The following is a 16,089-nucleotide window of genomic DNA, read 5'->3' on the forward strand; positions in this document are numbered from 1 at the left end:
CTATTTACAATGAACACACGTATTAAATATTACTGAGGAGCATAATGAGTTATGTTGACCGAGAAACAGTGTCTTGATATTAGATTAGTGGCTTATATGAAGCCTTGTCTATTTGTGACTATGTTTAAAACTATGTTGCATTTCACTAGAAACTGAAAAAATATTTAAAAACTCCCAAATATGAAATAATGAGAATAATTAATATTGTCATATTTAAACTACTTTCTTGTCCCAGTAATTATTCCCCTCTTGGTGGGTGTCCCACCCCCCAGGTTGGTTATTTCTAGCATATGTTATCAGATTGTCATGCTATAAAGAGAAGACAGATTCACCTCTTTTACTTGTATCTTTAAATGAAGGAAGGAGAATGCTTTGAGGTTAGAAATGGCACTGACATCCACTTATTCTTGCATGAGGTCACATTGAATGTTTGCATATCACCTTATATAGTGTGATTTTAATGCTGCTATACAGAGAGTGCTAAACTTATTTACACTGTTTTTTAACAGTCACATTAACAACCTATTCTATTCTATGCAGGCACATTTTACTTACAAGAACTTGGTTGGGCCAGACTATCGGGAGAGATCTCCTCTACTCTCCCACAATCCGTTTCTTTATACAAACATATATCACCATTGCATGTCACTAACTTTGTGTCTTCCCTCTCCTGTAGTTTGTGTTGTCCTCTCTGCATGTATCTTTGCCTGCACAGCTACAAGATGTGCTGTTATTTTCTTTCTAATCTCTCAGTATTTATTGTTCTCTTATGCATATTTTTCCTGCTCTACGCTTCTCTCTCTAAAAACCATTAACAGACTAGTACTAAAATATAAAGGTGACATTTACATGGTATATACAGTATATTTGTATTTTAGTTCAATCAATATATAAAGGAAATCAGATGTATAATCAATATATGATTATAAATACTGAGCTTGGTGAGCTGTCAGACAGCTTATCAGTTACATCATGAGGTACTGTATAATATAGACCTAATTAGATTGTATTACCCTAATACTTATCAGAGTTATTATTTAATCCATCACTGACCTGCTGGTGGAAACAGCTACTGAGATGGAGATAAGATAAGCAAAGTGCTTCTGTTGTTGGAAAAACATTATCGAGTGTCTGACAATTTGGACCATGTGTTTTCAAATGTGTGTGGAAATATATAATCATATAAGCTCAATATAATCATGTAAATTATCAGGGTTCAAAATAGGCTAAGCAGAGTTTGTTCAAGGTTTAATGTAAACATGACTTGCATCTCCTGAAAATGAAGGGAGAAGCAGGCTATAATGATACACTGGTGTGCCTATGATGCATGTTAGGCAAGGTAAATAATTTTATTTGGGTTAATTCACTTGGCGATCATCTTTAGTAACTCTTAAGAACAACTCAGTTTGTTTGTCTGCTCTATATAGTGCACAATAAACCTACAAGTGGACCAGAGATCACTGGCTCTGCTCATTTCCTTCATCTCAATTATGCAATATAATTTAGAACAATTTAGTGGGCGTGATGATCAAAAACATTTTACCCCACACTGTCTACACAGATGAGTGTAAAGTATACTGCAGACATTCTGATGACTATAAAGGGAAGAGAAAAACGGAGTATTTTTGTTCAGCAAATTAGAGATTGAACATTGGAAGTGTAGAATTTGGGGGGGGGGGTATCATAAGGAACAATCTTGCAGTCATTGCTTTATTGCTTTGTTACAGTAGATTTACACCTCTATACACATAAAAAAAACTCTACCCAGTGCAGAGGAAAAGCTTAAAATTTCGGCTTTTGAAACCACTACATGTCATGATTTAATTTATGAGTAGTTTCTATCTGGTATATGTCCCAGACACACCGTTTTTCATTTATCCTCTGGCTCGGTATGGGTTCTCTTTATAGGCGGCGTTGGGACGTTTAATGACGACAAATAAAAACGACGAAGAAGAAAGTGGCCTAACCATCTGCGCGCGCATGAGTCAGTAATCTTGAGGTAAAATGGCGTCGGGTGCCATTTCAACGGAGGCTAAGAAAATATCAGAATTAAGAGTTGTCGACCTTAAGTCCGAGCTCAAACGAAGGAATTTGGACACTTCTGGTGTAAAGAGCGTCCTGCTTACAAGACTCAGACAGGTAACCGAAACGAAGTGAACTTGTGCCAAAGGATGAATGAGCAGTGGGTCCGCGATGCAGAGGTGCTAATGCTAATGCTAGCCAATGTTGCTGGTTTCCTGTTAACTCACTAGGTTAACTGCACAAATGACTAGTAGGTTGATGTTTTATAGCAGTTGAGCCGCATCCTCGGTAAATAAGTACACATCCATGTAGAATAATATGTAATGGTCTTCATTCGGGTTTGAATTATAAACCGAAAGGGATACTGTAAGGTTAACATTACAAGCCTTATTTAAGACTTACCGTTGCCGTAAATGAAGGGGAGTGTCTGAACAGACACGAAATGCCTGTGAACGGTGTTCTAAACCTTTAAATCCGTGCAATGTCAGCTATGTGGAGCACATACACTTACTGATTATTTATCGGTAACGGACAAGGCAGTTTGCACGTGATTGGCTCCAGCATTGAATTCGGTGAAACTTTTATTGGTAAATGTGCGGACGACCCACACATGCTCATTTAGGTGTGGGTTTTAATTGGAGGGCAGCAGATGTGTCCAGTTTGTTTGACTGAGGATATTCACGCTGACTTGTCACATCGAGTATCTGTATACATAGCAGAAGAGATATCTTATCGTTTGATTTCCATGTTGTTTAGTGCTGTGTTAAGTTGACCATTAAAATCAGTTTCACTTTACTCACGCGGTCTGTGTGTTGTCAGAAAGAAATATTCAATAGAAATTGCGATATTTAGTTTTTCTGCGATTAATGTATTGTGAAATGAAAATAGTCATCTGGTGGCAATCCCTCGATCTTATCAGTAAGATTAATCTTTTCCAGAGATTTTTTTCTTGAATTAATCATTACGAGAAAAAATAAGTTTTTTTTAGTGCGCAAAATTGTACAGTACTGTCAACAGAGTATCTGTTTTTGTTATCCTCAGTCTTTCTTTTTACCACCAAATCTTTTTGTTTTTAGTGTCCCCTACATTTTCTATTTTCATTTTTCTGTGCGCATGTGGTGTCTGCATGTTAACAAATCATGTATCTTGTTAAGTTCAGACTCAAGAGCCTTTGAATTGGAATAGATAATGCTCTGTCAAATAAACTTCTAATGGACATAAGTCATAAAAATGGTTTTCTTTGTGCATCCCACAGCCTAAAGAGTTGGAATGTGGTGTGTTTCTGCCTTACTTCACATTGCTGTTTTGACTATTTTTTACAGTTTATTCCTCCCTTCATTAAGACTGAACAATAAATAGATGATAAATCAAAATTTGAAACAATATAGTTAGCATTCTGTCACATCCAGGGTTTTATCAATTGTGCCAGTGATTTCACAAATTCATGTTATCCTTGTGACATCACGCTTTTAATTGAATCTGATGGCGTAAGGCTCCATCACATGTTTTTAATCTATTGTATAGTGAATACTCTACTGAAGCGTGATCATCAAAAAATATATATTGCAAAACAAATTGCAGTTGTAAAATTTGTCCAAAAATGTACAATTAGATATTTACCACTAATTGTACAGCTCTACCATGCACCTCAAAGCACTCTGCATTTCTCTTGTGACTTATAATCAGCTTTTGCTGCCTGAGAAAAACAAATTTTACCACAGCTGCTGACTTTTTTGTAATAAATTATTGAATTAGAATAGTATTTGAAATAGAATCAGCAGTGTGTAACTGATAAATTGGGTGTTTAGATTGCAGATTAACAGTAGGCAACTCGCCATTCCCCAAGAGTGATGTGATGACATAATCATTTCTCACATTGACATGTTCAAGGCTAACTAGCTATAACTAGGTATATATATATATATATATAATGTAATATTTTTTCCATTGTGTGTTCGCTCTTTTAAGGCTGTTGAAGATGAAGGTGGTGATCCAGAAAACATTCAGATCCAACTTTCTACTGATACATCAACTCGGAAAGGCGGAAAAGCAAAAGGTAATCTTGCTCAATGTTGTTTAATGTTAGGCTGACACTGCAGAGTCTTATTTTCATTGTCGTGTCAGGAGGGAAGTCAAGGAGCAATGCGCCCCCTCACATAATCTAATGGGGAAGCAAATGTAAACAAAATGATGCCTGTTGAGCAATAGCTTCCTTAAATGCTAATATTACTCTGCTGTGAGAAGAAAATGAAAGTGAGATAAACAAATCTAGATGGCTGACTGTTGAGAAAATATGGTCCTCGCAGTTTGTCTGTTCTTCAGCAAGACGTGACCAGCAAGACATCAGATTTTAAATATCTGTTTTATTGTTCATTGCTAATGTTAGCTTCAGGGGCTAGAGAGCAGAATGTCGACTTGCTCTGATGGGTCTCTGAGCAGTTTGAGAGGGTTAAGAGTGGATCTGTAATAGGGATCGAACAATATGGGTATTCCACTGTCCATGCCATTACCGATTATTGGCACTCAAGAAAGGCTGATAACTGATTAAACCGATAAACATTAAATGTACTGTTTCAACAGTATGTGATAGCAGAGAACCTTTCATTCATATCCAGGCTTCTTCATTATTAAGGGTGACTGTAATTGAATATGTAAAATGGAAAGAGGAGTGATTTAATTTGAGCACTCTCTTCTATTTCGGTCAGATTAAATATCAGTGTTAAATATATATTTATTGTTGGCTATGATAATCGGCCAGGGTGATAATCGGTCTATCCGTAATCTGTAAACCTCTCACATTACCAGATAAGCTTAGGCCAAACATCAGTTCAGACCGAAGTCAGTTTCTTTTCTGATTGTTGGAAAGGGTGAAATCACCCTGAAACTCTTGTAGTGAGAGCCTGACCTGAGTCAAGTTGGCCAAGCAAGTTCAAGTGTTCCAAATTTTCATGCTGATATTTCACTGTTTTATTTATTTAATCTTTCAGGAGGGAAGAAAGTAGATTCAGATGTGGACACCACAGCAGAAGAAGATGCTTTTTCTAAGGTAAGTGTGGCAGGCATTTATGTGTGCCACGATAGTGATTGTCTTTTTCCAACTTTTAGGGAATTCTTGCACATAAACACATAGCAGTGAATTTGCTTTAATGCTCTTTCCATTGTTGAAACAAAGCCAAAGCAAACTTGAATTTATATAACTGCTCGGCCTCCCAGAGGCAGGCCACATAAACATCTGTACATTCCAACAAGAGCTGCAACGGCTGCCTGGAAAAATTATGAAAAATATGTGTGACAGGAAGCAGTGAGGATGCTTTTTCATTTGAAAACGTTAGAGATGTATTTTGCTGAGCTCTGCAATACCTGATACACCTGTATATCAGATCCTTTCCCCACTCTCTTTCATCATGATAATTTTAGCTGAAAACTTGATTCACATTTGAAATTTAACACTAATAGAAAGTTCAAGTGATTCTAGACAATGAATGTAATAAAAAAAAGGGAAAAACCACTAATAATTGACCAGTATGCATCTTAGAGTTTTCAGAAAAAATTAAAATCTTTACAAAATGAATAGATTGTGTTTTTTAAAGTTTGATGTGAGACTTCATTTAAGTGCTTCAAATTTATCAAATAGATGTGTATACTTTTATACAAAAACACACTAGAATGCCAAAAGGAGATTCTTCTGTATGCATTAGCTGCTTCTATCCGTTGTTGCTGTGCATGCTGCTTTGAAAAATTTGGCAACTCATCTCCACGTTTTTCTTTTTCTAGGAAACTGAGGAGTGTGAATCAGAGAAGGGTATGTATGCTGGCACACTAATGCCCACTGCTAACATATGGTTGTTTCTCTTTTACAGCTAACATATTACTCCAAGTAACTCCTGGTAGAATCCATAACCCGTATCTAGTGGTATTCCATTCTTTTGCTCGTCACTGCGTTATCTAGGTTGCAGTTCTCTAAAATGAGCAACAACGACTTGCTTAATGGGGACATTTTTCTAAATAACCACTCAAGTTTAAAGGTTTTTTTTTGTGCAGCACACAACTGAATTGTTGGTCCTGGGTTTGCCTTGATTTAGGCATTCAATTTCGTTGGATTACTTTAAATATTTTACCAAAAAATTCTATTTGCTTCAGTGGATTTCCATTGCCTCTGGCATTCAACTTTGCACATTCCCCAAGGATATGAAGAGTGAGTGTTCACAAGCTGACATTTGACTATGTCTCATGAATTGGAAGAAGCGACAACTTTTAGGCTTCGAGGATCATTCTACTCTCCAGTCGACATTGTGATTGACAACATCGATGGACAGATCACTGATAAGTGTACTGGGTATATCTGAATGCTTGACACCATTTGCCACAGGAATCATGCATCTTATTACAGGTCTTGTCAGGTGAGACAGCCTGTGAATGAGTTTGGGGTTTGGATTAGCTCAAGGACCACTAGAATCCTTCAAGCACTGCGTAAATGCAAAGACCTTAAGGCGGGAGACAATCAAAAGACCAAGAGACTTTGTCACAGACAGCATCCATGAAAGGTGCTACTGACCAGCTGATGGCAGCCCCAGCATGTGTGCATCGAAGAGATGTTACAGTACATACAGCATGGCCAGAGACCAACAAGGACAGACTGTTGTACCCAAGGGGACGCACTGTTTGTACACTCTGTGTACGACTAACTGGACACATTGCAGCAGGTTGGATCTGATGATGAAAGATTGTTTTTGTTTGCCACTAAGACACTGATGACATTAAGTTGTTAAAGAAGTGACAGACGAGCCTGAAGATTTCTTTAAGCGCCGGTGACTTTCCATGGACTGACCAGCAGAGGATGTGTTTTGCATATTGAGGAAAACCGACGGATGAACTGATAAGTTTTTCCTCCTCATTTGAACTTTGCCAAAAGATTCACACCTGGACCGCTGTCACACGATACATCTGGAATGGCTCATTCGCTGTGGATTGTGGCTGAAGAACTTTACATGTGTCAAGAAATGAAGACTCCTGAATCATCTCCCATTTTCAGTGAAGATTGTGTGTTTTGTGTCTTCCTGTGGTGTCTACGCCCTCGATGACCATTAACACTATCTGTGCTTTATATTCTACTTTATAGGTCAAGTAACATGCGACTTGTCAATGTTAAAAGTTGTGTTTTTGCCATGTTTATCCTTGTTAAATCCCTCAGATGTAACTGATACAGATGATGGTACTCGTGAAAATTCTAAGCCTGCACCCTGTGAAGACAGCCTTGCTCACTCTGAGGCTGAGGCCGAACCAGAGTCAGAAGCTTTGGCTGATTCAGAGCCTGAGCCAGAGGTGGATGCCGAGGCCGAGGCCGAGCCAGAGGGCGATGCGGAGCCAGAGGTAGATGAGGACGCTGAGCCAGAGATGGACACCGAACTGGCTGAGATGGATGCTGAAGCCATGAATTCCTCTAAAGAAGCTGAAGATGATCACCTATCCGTCTCAATCCCAAACGAAGATGCCATCACCCTAGATGTCGATGGTGACGATCTCCTGGAAACAGGTAAACATGTGAAACTTCCAGATCCAGAGGCAGAGAAGGGCACTGATGAGCCAGAGGCCTCTGCTGAGACGGGCCCAGATGATGACATGAAGGCGGAAGAGATTGAGGGCAACAAAGATGGTAAGAAAGACGATGGATCCCGAGGTGAGCCCATGAAGAAAGACGGCAGAGACGCCTTGAAGAAAGCTGAAACGGGAGATAAAGAAAAGGATTCTGGGAAGAAAGGCCCCTCCACTACTGGGGCATCAGGTCAAGCAAAGAGGTTTGTCTTTCTATGTCAGTTCTTTGATACTACTACCAAGTCCAGCTCACTAAGAACGCAACATTGTGGGTAGCCTCAAGATTTTTTTTTGCCATAAGGGAAATGTTCACTGATGTACCTAATCCTGCCATTTACTACTTTGATTTATTTCTCTGAAGTTGGTTAAATTGTGACATTAACCAGAAGCTGAGAAAACAACTCTTACTTTGTTACTTTGACCTGTCCAGCAGCTTTAAAGCCTTTTCCAGTTTCTGCACAAGGCATTGTAAAAGAGCATTAGTCTCCGTGATGACAGATGTTTTTTTTTTTGGTCAAATGGTTCACTGTGAAGTTGAACAAACCTCCGAAGATTTCATTGGTCCAGGGACTAAATTGGCTGACAACTTGACCCATCTCACCACTGGAAATGCAATGAAGCCTTTGAGACATTGGTTCAGATCCACGCCTTGCCTAAGGGATTTTTTTTCTCCACAGTGCAAAATATGTTGTTTTTTTCCACTAGATGTGTGCTTATAACTTTATATCATGGTTTTATTTATTTTCACTCATTTCCTGTTTGTTGTTGCAACTTTTGCTTTGTAGCTCTTCAAGAGACAGAGATGGAAAAGCTGCAAAAGATGAAAAGGGTAAGGTGTTGTCCAAGTTTTCTTAGAAATAAAAAAAAAAACAGGACAGCTTTTTTTCCCCTCCTTTCATAAACATGATGCAGTGTTTGTTTTTGAATGCACTGGTAAATATGTGTTGGAAAACATCTTATCAGGAGCTCCAGGCGGCGGCGGCAACAGCAGCTCTTCTCGTAACTTATGGGTGAGCGGCCTGTCTTCAAACACCAAAGCAGCTGATCTAAAGAACTTGTTTGGCAAATATGGGAAGGTAAATAATGTGTGCAGTTTTTGGGAAATAATTGTTGCCCATTCGGAACATATCTGAAAATATGCCTGGAAGTTTATGCTCAGTGTAATGAACAATTGTTTAACAGGTTTTAAGCGCCAAGGTGGTTACAAATGCTCGTAGCCCTGGTTCAAAATGTTACGGCTTGGTGACCATGTCCTCCAGTACAGAAGTGACTCGGTGCATTTCCCACCTCGACTGCACAGAGCTTCATGGACAACAGATCTATGTCGAAAGGGTAAGTTAGAAAGAAGAGGTTATGAAGAGACCTCAATTGAAACACTGCTGACCTTTTTATTCATGGAGAATGTTGTCGACCTGTATCATTTATATTTCACTACTGCTGTTCTTTTTAGGCCAAAAATGATCCCTTCAAAAAGGAGCCGTCAAAGAAAGAAGCAGAGGACAAAGCGGGCTCGAGCAAATCAGTTGACAAGCGCAGTTCCACAGGGATAAAAGTGACTACCAAGTGAGTGACAGAAAAAGTGGAAATGTCAGTCATCTTTTGATTGAATGCCTGTTTAACCTTTTTTTTTTTCCCTGTTTAGAGCACAACCCACCTACAAAAAGGAAGACAAAAAATTTGATAAAAATTCTGAAAAGGACAAAGATTTGTCCAAGAAACAGGAGCCCAAAACTGGAAAATCAGAATCCGTTTCATCGAACTCGGGACAAGATTCTTCCAAGAAGGATGACAGAAAACATGGACGTAGGTTTTAGTTCAACACTAATGCATAGAATCTAGTTTCTTTATTAATAGACACATGTTTGTTCTCTCAGAGTAAAATTTGCTTCTTTTTTTTTAAAATCCAGGGGCAAAAAGCCCAGGCAAGATGATGATGCCTGATCATACCAAAGGAGATCCTAATTTTGGCAAAATGAGACCTTTCAGAAGAGGAAGATATTTTGAAAAAGTAAGACTTTTTCATTTGAATTATATTTAACTAAAGATATTTTAAATTTGACTGAAGAGGATGTTAAATGACATTTTTTTGTTCTTTTTTCAGCCGTTTGTCAACCCGAATATGCAAAGGCGGCCAAAATGGTTGATTCCTCCTGAAGAGGTATAAAAGTTTTGATCCTGTGAACAATGTTTTTAGTTGTTTTTGTGTTGTAAAGCTTTACATATTTCTTTTTCCTTGAATTCCTATTTTTCCCTTCCTAGTTGGCAATGATGAAAGACAAACCGCGACCTTTCCCTAACAAAGGGGAAGATAGAGACATCTTGCCTTTTGACAAGATGAAGGAACAGAAGGAGCAGCGGATGCGTGAACGGATGATTCGTTTGGAGCGTGTCCGTAGAGCTGTAGAGTTGCGCAGGTAACTTGGAACATAGTTCACACATTTGTGATAATTAAAATAATTATTCATTGTCTTTAAGTCCTAAGACTATTGTCATATATTTGGTTTGGGCTTTAGGCGGCGTGAAATTGCAGAACAAGAGCGTCGTGAGCGTGAACGCGTCCGTCTTTTGCGGGAGCGTGAAGAACGGGAGAACCTGCTCAGAGAACGCCAGAGGCTGGAGATGGAAAGACAAAAACTGGAACGAGAGCGTTTGGAGAGGGAAAGGCTTGAAAGAGAAAGAATCCGCATAGAGCAGGTACAGTAAGCATGAACAGATTCAGTTGCTTTTTAGGGTTGCACAGCTGAACTGAGGGAAATGCAAAATACATGGGTGTTAAGAAAAAAAAAATCACAAATTAGATGTTGTTTTCTGTCAATAGAAACTTTGCAGGTCTGCCGCAACAAAATTAAACCATAAAACAATGAAACTGCACGATGATAACTTGTGATACAAGCTCTGCAGGGACTATGAAGTCCTCAAGTTTTTTCCTTGAAAATAACGCCAGCCGGTCGAGTGAGGAAGTAGACAAGATTAATTGTCATTAGTGGGTTTATAATTTACAGCGTTTCTGCCTCTAAATAGTTTTTATAGATGTATTAAAACCACTTTGGATTTCTGTCACTGTAATTTTATAATCACCTCCATGTCTCAGTAATTTTTTTTTTTATGATCTCTTTTAGGAAAGGCGTAAAGAGGCAGAGCGGATGGCACGTGAACGCGAGGAGCTGCGTCGGCAGCAGGAGCAGCTCCGTTATGAGCAAGAAAAAAGAAACAACCTCAAGAGAGGCCGTGAAGTGGAACATGGGTATACACTTTTTTCCCCTCAATCGTTTTATTGCGTGGCGTGATTATGACTCTCGACTTCGGATGGTTGTGGGCATTTTTTAAAGACGTTAGGTAACAAAATGGACAGTTTGATCACTTTAGCTGTACCTATGCAATATGTTGTTAATGAAATGGAGACTAACCAACCAAAGCATGGTTGATTAACAGAAAGGGAAACAGTTCTCTGTTCAGATATGAAATCCTTAGCAACAGCAAATTGTGGGTCAAAATGTCACCTAAAACACTGGTTATTCAATTTTCTGAAAACTACTTTTGGTCAGATTGGATTTTGGTGGGTTGGGGTTTCATTGAAGGCTTTTGAACCTGGTTTTGTTGCTCTGTGTCTGAGGCAGAGTTATACCCAGTGAAATTTGTGGAACAACGCTGTATGAACACAATGTTTTGTCTGTATAGTAATTTAAAATATAGCACAGTATAGCATTCGAGTGTTGTTGCCTCAAATTCATGACTTAAGAGTTATGTCTGTCCATACTTGCTGTTTTAGTCGCAGAGATGATTCTTATTGGAATGGAAACAAGAAGATGCAGTCAGAGCCTGAAGTCCGTCTGAATCAAGGCTCCAACTACAATCGGCAGCAGAACCGCTTCACAAACTTCACTCCCCGAGAGAGAGGTCGTTTTCCAGAGGCTGCTGCTGAACAGCCCAACACGTATGACAGGTATACATGTTTCAACTCTAGGAATTCACTGAGTGATAGAAGTTTAATATTCAGGAGAATGTGATTGAGGGTTATCTCAACAAACAAAAACTAAATAAGGACGAACAGACAGAAGCATTTGGTGAATGTGGACTGTTTCTTGTATGCTTCTCTAACTTTCTTTTTCGTGAATGTCTGAATGAAGGCGTAACAGGTTTGACGGTGAACCAGACGTAAAGAAGAGTCGGCCTGGTCCTCACAGAGATGGCTCTGGCTTCGATCGCTACCCCAAGAATTTTGAAACGGTCCGCAGAGTGGAGCCGCCGCCGCCTCCACGTGCTGACCTCCGGGACTCTGAACGCAGGGACCGGGATGAGAGACGCCCTCCACCAATGCATGATCGCCCCGTAGGAGCAAGAGCTGCGATGCCGGGCATGTCTCACACACGCTCACCGAGAGATGGAGCGCATGGATGGAAGAATGATGGCGGGATGAACGCCAACAAGGGAGACATGCGGTAAAAAACTGTACTGTTTTTGAAAAAGAAGTGTTATTGGTTGAGTGTTTTTGAAAGCTAATTTCTTTCTAATCTTTGGTGGTTTGAGCAGAAATCCGATGCGCATGCGTGCAGAGCGATCAGGCAGAGATGGTCCCGGTCCTGCTCTCAGAGGAGGCCCATCAGTCAGCCGTGGAAGGAGCAACTTCAATGATCAAGATAATGGAAGACCCATGGTGATGGGTGATCAGGTCAGATTACCTCATGAAGACGAATTTAACTGTATTTCTTGGATCTTGCTAAACTGACAGGATATGTACAGATGTTAGAAGTTTTTCTTGAGTATGAAAGTTGCTTAAAAACTCTGGAATACAGGGAGTCCTCGGTTTACTTGATGTAGAACTTGACGTAATGTTGGTGATCGCTTTGAGTTTTTCCTTTGTGTGTAGTTAAGTCTAAGTTTCAGTCATAGGTCATATATGCATTTCATAGAGACGCCTGACTTTAAATCTCCTGTGTCTGCAGCCCTTCAGCTCTGGTCGTCAGGTTGTGGTGGAGCGTCACAACAGGGAGCAGGGACTGAGGAAGGAGTGGCATGGTGGATCGAGCTCCCAAGGTGGGGGCTTCCCTGATAATCGCAGAATGGGAGACACTCGGGGTAGCATGATGGCTCCTTCCAGGTACACCAAATAAACGAATAAATGATGAGAAATCTGAATAGTGTGCCTCGCTCCTGGCTTTCTTAGACGCGATGTCTGTCTCTCTACAGTCACTCTTCGAGTGGAATGAACCGAATTGTGCAGATCACCAGCAACTCCATTCCCAGCGGCGGCACTGTGGGTGGATTCAAGCCCTTTAAAGGAACGCCGCGGCAGTTCTAACTGCAACCAAATTCTGCCACTTGAAAGCACCTAAAAAGCTGAAGACGTTTTCTGAACTCTTTATTTTTAGAAGATCAACTGTTTTTGGTGGCACATTTGTGGCCATGAGGTTGACACTATTTTGTTTTGTTTTGTATAGACCAGTGTTTACCTCAGTGTAGGGTTTTCCTGACAGTTCTGCTGTTACCATTAAACAACCCTGTGCACAAGTTTTAATATTTAGAAAGATACTGTACAGCCCTAGGTCTTTGTAACAAGTTTTGAATTATGCTACAAGTTATCTCTTATTGAGTGTTCTATGTGCATTTTCAATAGCTTAGTGTCACAGTTTTCCTGTGAATGATGTCTTATTTTAGTGTATTTTAAGTGACAGGGTGAACTAACTCGTTTGAACGTTTCTCAGAGGAAACTGATGACCTTTTTCCAACAGTCATACTTGGTGTGGATGTCCTGTTTTGTAAAGAGTAGTTGGATTTACTAAAATAACATTGAACTGTAAAATAGCCTGAATTGTAGCAAAAACCTCTTATAGGCCATGAGTTGAATTACATGCAGGTCTTTCTGAAATAAAAATGGACTTTGGCTTCTGTTACTGCAGGACATTCACTGGTGACAGAGTGGCTGAAAGGACCAGAACACATTGTTTTATATTTGCTTACTGTTCCAGGCATTCTGAGGATTTTACTTAAAGTTAAATATGGTTCTAAATCTGGTAGTTTGGGTGCATCAATCAGTTCTGCGCTTAGAGGGATTTTTGCATATTGTTTGGGAAACCTTACATGCATCCTGTGATGTTAGCAGGAAGTACTTTAATTGCAGCATGTAGAAAATTGAAATTAGAAAACATGGTGTGCACTATATGAAATGTGCTCTTTAAAAGGTCAATATTTTAAGCATTGTGTCAGCGTGACTAAACCAATCCGTCATTAGCAGGTACCTTTATTGTTCAGTCAGTGCTATTTATTTTTTCCTTTCATTTAGGAATCTGTCAAGCTTCTTGATCCTTCCACAGTTGGACCAATGCTAACCATCCAGGACTGAAATGCATGTACTTAAACTCACATCACACATCCTCTACCTACACACCTGTTGTAATTGGTTGATGACGCTTCATTAAATTAAAAAAAGTGAGAAGCAGAATGACTTGTGATTGTTTGGTCATGGCTGGATTGACCTGCATGCTGTGTGGGCTCCAGGATGAAACTTTACTTTGTTTGGGTTTCCTATTTACCTCCCTGTAACTCACCCTGTGTGTGTCTGTACCCTGTTACCTTGAAGTTTATCCATCATCTATACACTGTTTAATCCTCATTAGAGTAGTGAGGTTCTGATGCCTATGCCAATTGACTTAAGGTGAAGGTAGGGGACACCCTGGACAGGTCACCAGTCTATCATAGGGCTACATACAGAGACAATCACACTCAGATTCACACCTAAGGACAATTGCCAGTTAACCTCAGCGTGTTTTTGGACAGTGGGAGAAAACCCACGCATGCACATGGAGAACATGCAAACTCCATACAGCAAGGTCCCAGGTTGGGATGCGAACCGGGGATCTTCTAGCTGCAAGACAACAATGCTAACCACCATCCACTGTGCAGCCCCTCAAAGGTTATATCAAGTTAAAAATACATACTGAAGGCCTTGCAATCAGATTTTACAGTACCCCTCTGGTACTTGATGTGCTGTAGTTTGTATTAAGGGATGTGAAGTGACAAAAACTAAATGACACACTAGAGGGTGATTTGTGATAAGGGAAAAATGGGGAAAAGTGATAATCATTCTTTGGGAGCTTCCAGAGCCGTTTTAAACTGACTGGAACCAGAAAAAAATCTATAAATACATATATGAAGAAAGGGGGAATATGAATGATGCCTTCAAGTCATTTTATAAACTTTCACCAAAATATAAACCACAGCCTCTCAAGGCAAACATCACTTTTCTGACATTTATGCCTTTGCTCTGACTTGTTTAACTGTCAGTTCCAGTGTTCTTGGACCTCCATGTTTTCTCACTGACATGTACAGTCATCTGTGCAGACATACACTATATTGCCAAAAGTATTCACTCACCTGCCTTGACTCGCATATGAATGTAAGTGACATCCCATTCCTAATCCATAGGGGTCAATATGATGTCGGTCCACCCTTTGCAGCTACAACAGCTTCAACTCTTCTGGGAAGGCTGTCCACAAGGTGTAGGAGTATGTTTATGGGAATTTTTGACCATTCTTCCAGAAGCTCATTTGTGAGGTCACACACTGATGTTGGACCAGAAGGCCTGACTCCCAGTCTCCGCTCTAATTCATCCCAAAGGTGTTCCATCGGGCTGAGGTCAGGACTTTGTGCAGGCCAGTCAAGTTCATCCACCCCAGACTCTGTCATCCATGTCTTTATGGACCTTGCTTTGTGCACTGGTGCACAGTCATGTTGGAAGAGGAAGGGGCCAGCTCCAAACTGTTCCCACAAAGTTGGGAGCATGGATATGTCCAAAATGTCTTGGTATGCTGAAGCATTCAGAGTTCCTTTCACTGGAACTAAGGGACCAAAAACAAACCCACACCATAATCCCCCCCTCCACCAAACTTTACACTTGGCACAATGCAGTCTGACAAGTTTGGTTCTCCTGGCAACCGCCAAACCCAGACTGGTCCATCAGATTGCCAGATGGAGAAGCACGATTGGTCCCTCCAGAGAATGCGTCTCCACTGCTCTAGAGTCCAGTGGCGGCGTGCTTTACACCACTGCATCCCACGCTTTGCATTGCACTTGGTGATGTACGGCTTGGATGCAGCTGCTCGGCCATGGAAACCCATTCCATGAAGCTCTCTGCTGAAGCACTGTTCTTGAGCTAATCTGAAGGCCACATGAAGTTTGAAGGCCTTTAGCAACGGACTCTGCAGAAAGTTGGCCACCTCTTGGCACTATGCGCCTCAGCATCCGCTGACCCCGCTCCATCAGTTTACGTGGCCGACCGCTTCGTAGCTGAGTTGCTGTCGTTCCCGTCGTTCCCACACACTTCTTATAGTACAGCTGACTGTTGACTGTGGAATCTTTAGGAGTGAGGAAATGTCATAACTGGATTTGTTGCACAGGTGGCATCCTATCACAGTTCCACGCTGGAATTCACTGAGCTCCTGAGGGGGACCCATTCTTTGACAAATGTTTGTAAAAGCA

At 40.4% G+C, this 16,089-nt stretch overlaps 1 protein-coding gene across 1 annotated transcript; it reads left to right on the forward strand.

Annotated features, from left to right (window-relative positions):
* Positions 1–1,975: 1,975 nt before the first annotated feature.
* Positions 1,976–14,053, forward strand: sltm (SAFB-like, transcription modulator). The gene is made up of 20 exons (XM_022200828.2): positions 1,976–2,139; positions 3,991–4,078; positions 5,010–5,068; positions 5,797–5,824; positions 7,214–7,817; positions 8,400–8,443; positions 8,578–8,690; positions 8,797–8,946; positions 9,065–9,177; positions 9,257–9,417; positions 9,522–9,622; positions 9,716–9,772; positions 9,874–10,028; positions 10,128–10,308; positions 10,734–10,858; positions 11,384–11,557; positions 11,742–12,053; positions 12,145–12,283; positions 12,558–12,712; positions 12,802–14,053. The coding sequence occupies exons 1-20, from the start codon at positions 2,005–2,007 to the stop codon at positions 12,911–12,913; spliced, it is 3,006 nt and encodes a 1,001-aa protein (XP_022056520.1). The 5' UTR covers positions 1,976–2,004; the 3' UTR covers positions 12,914–14,053.
* The last annotated feature ends 2,036 nt before the right edge of the window (positions 14,054–16,089 follow it).

The sequence above is a fragment of the Acanthochromis polyacanthus genome, chromosome 2 (assembly GCF_021347895.1).
Source record: "Acanthochromis polyacanthus isolate Apoly-LR-REF ecotype Palm Island chromosome 2, KAUST_Apoly_ChrSc, whole genome shotgun sequence".
Taxonomy (NCBI): domain Eukaryota; kingdom Metazoa; phylum Chordata; class Actinopteri; family Pomacentridae; genus Acanthochromis; species Acanthochromis polyacanthus.

Coding starts and splice junctions, on each gene's coding strand:
- sltm (XM_022200828.2), top strand. CDS start 2,005: ATGGCGTCGGGTGCCATTTCAACGGAGGCTAAGAAAATATCAGAATTA. Junction 4,079..5,009: donor GAAAGGCGGAAAAGCAAAAG/GTAATCTTGCTC, acceptor TTAATCTTTCAG/GAGGGAAGAAAGTAGATTCA. Junction 9,418..9,521: donor GGATGACAGAAAACATGGAC/GTAGGTTTTAGT, acceptor TTTAAAATCCAG/GGGCAAAAAGCCCAGGCAAG.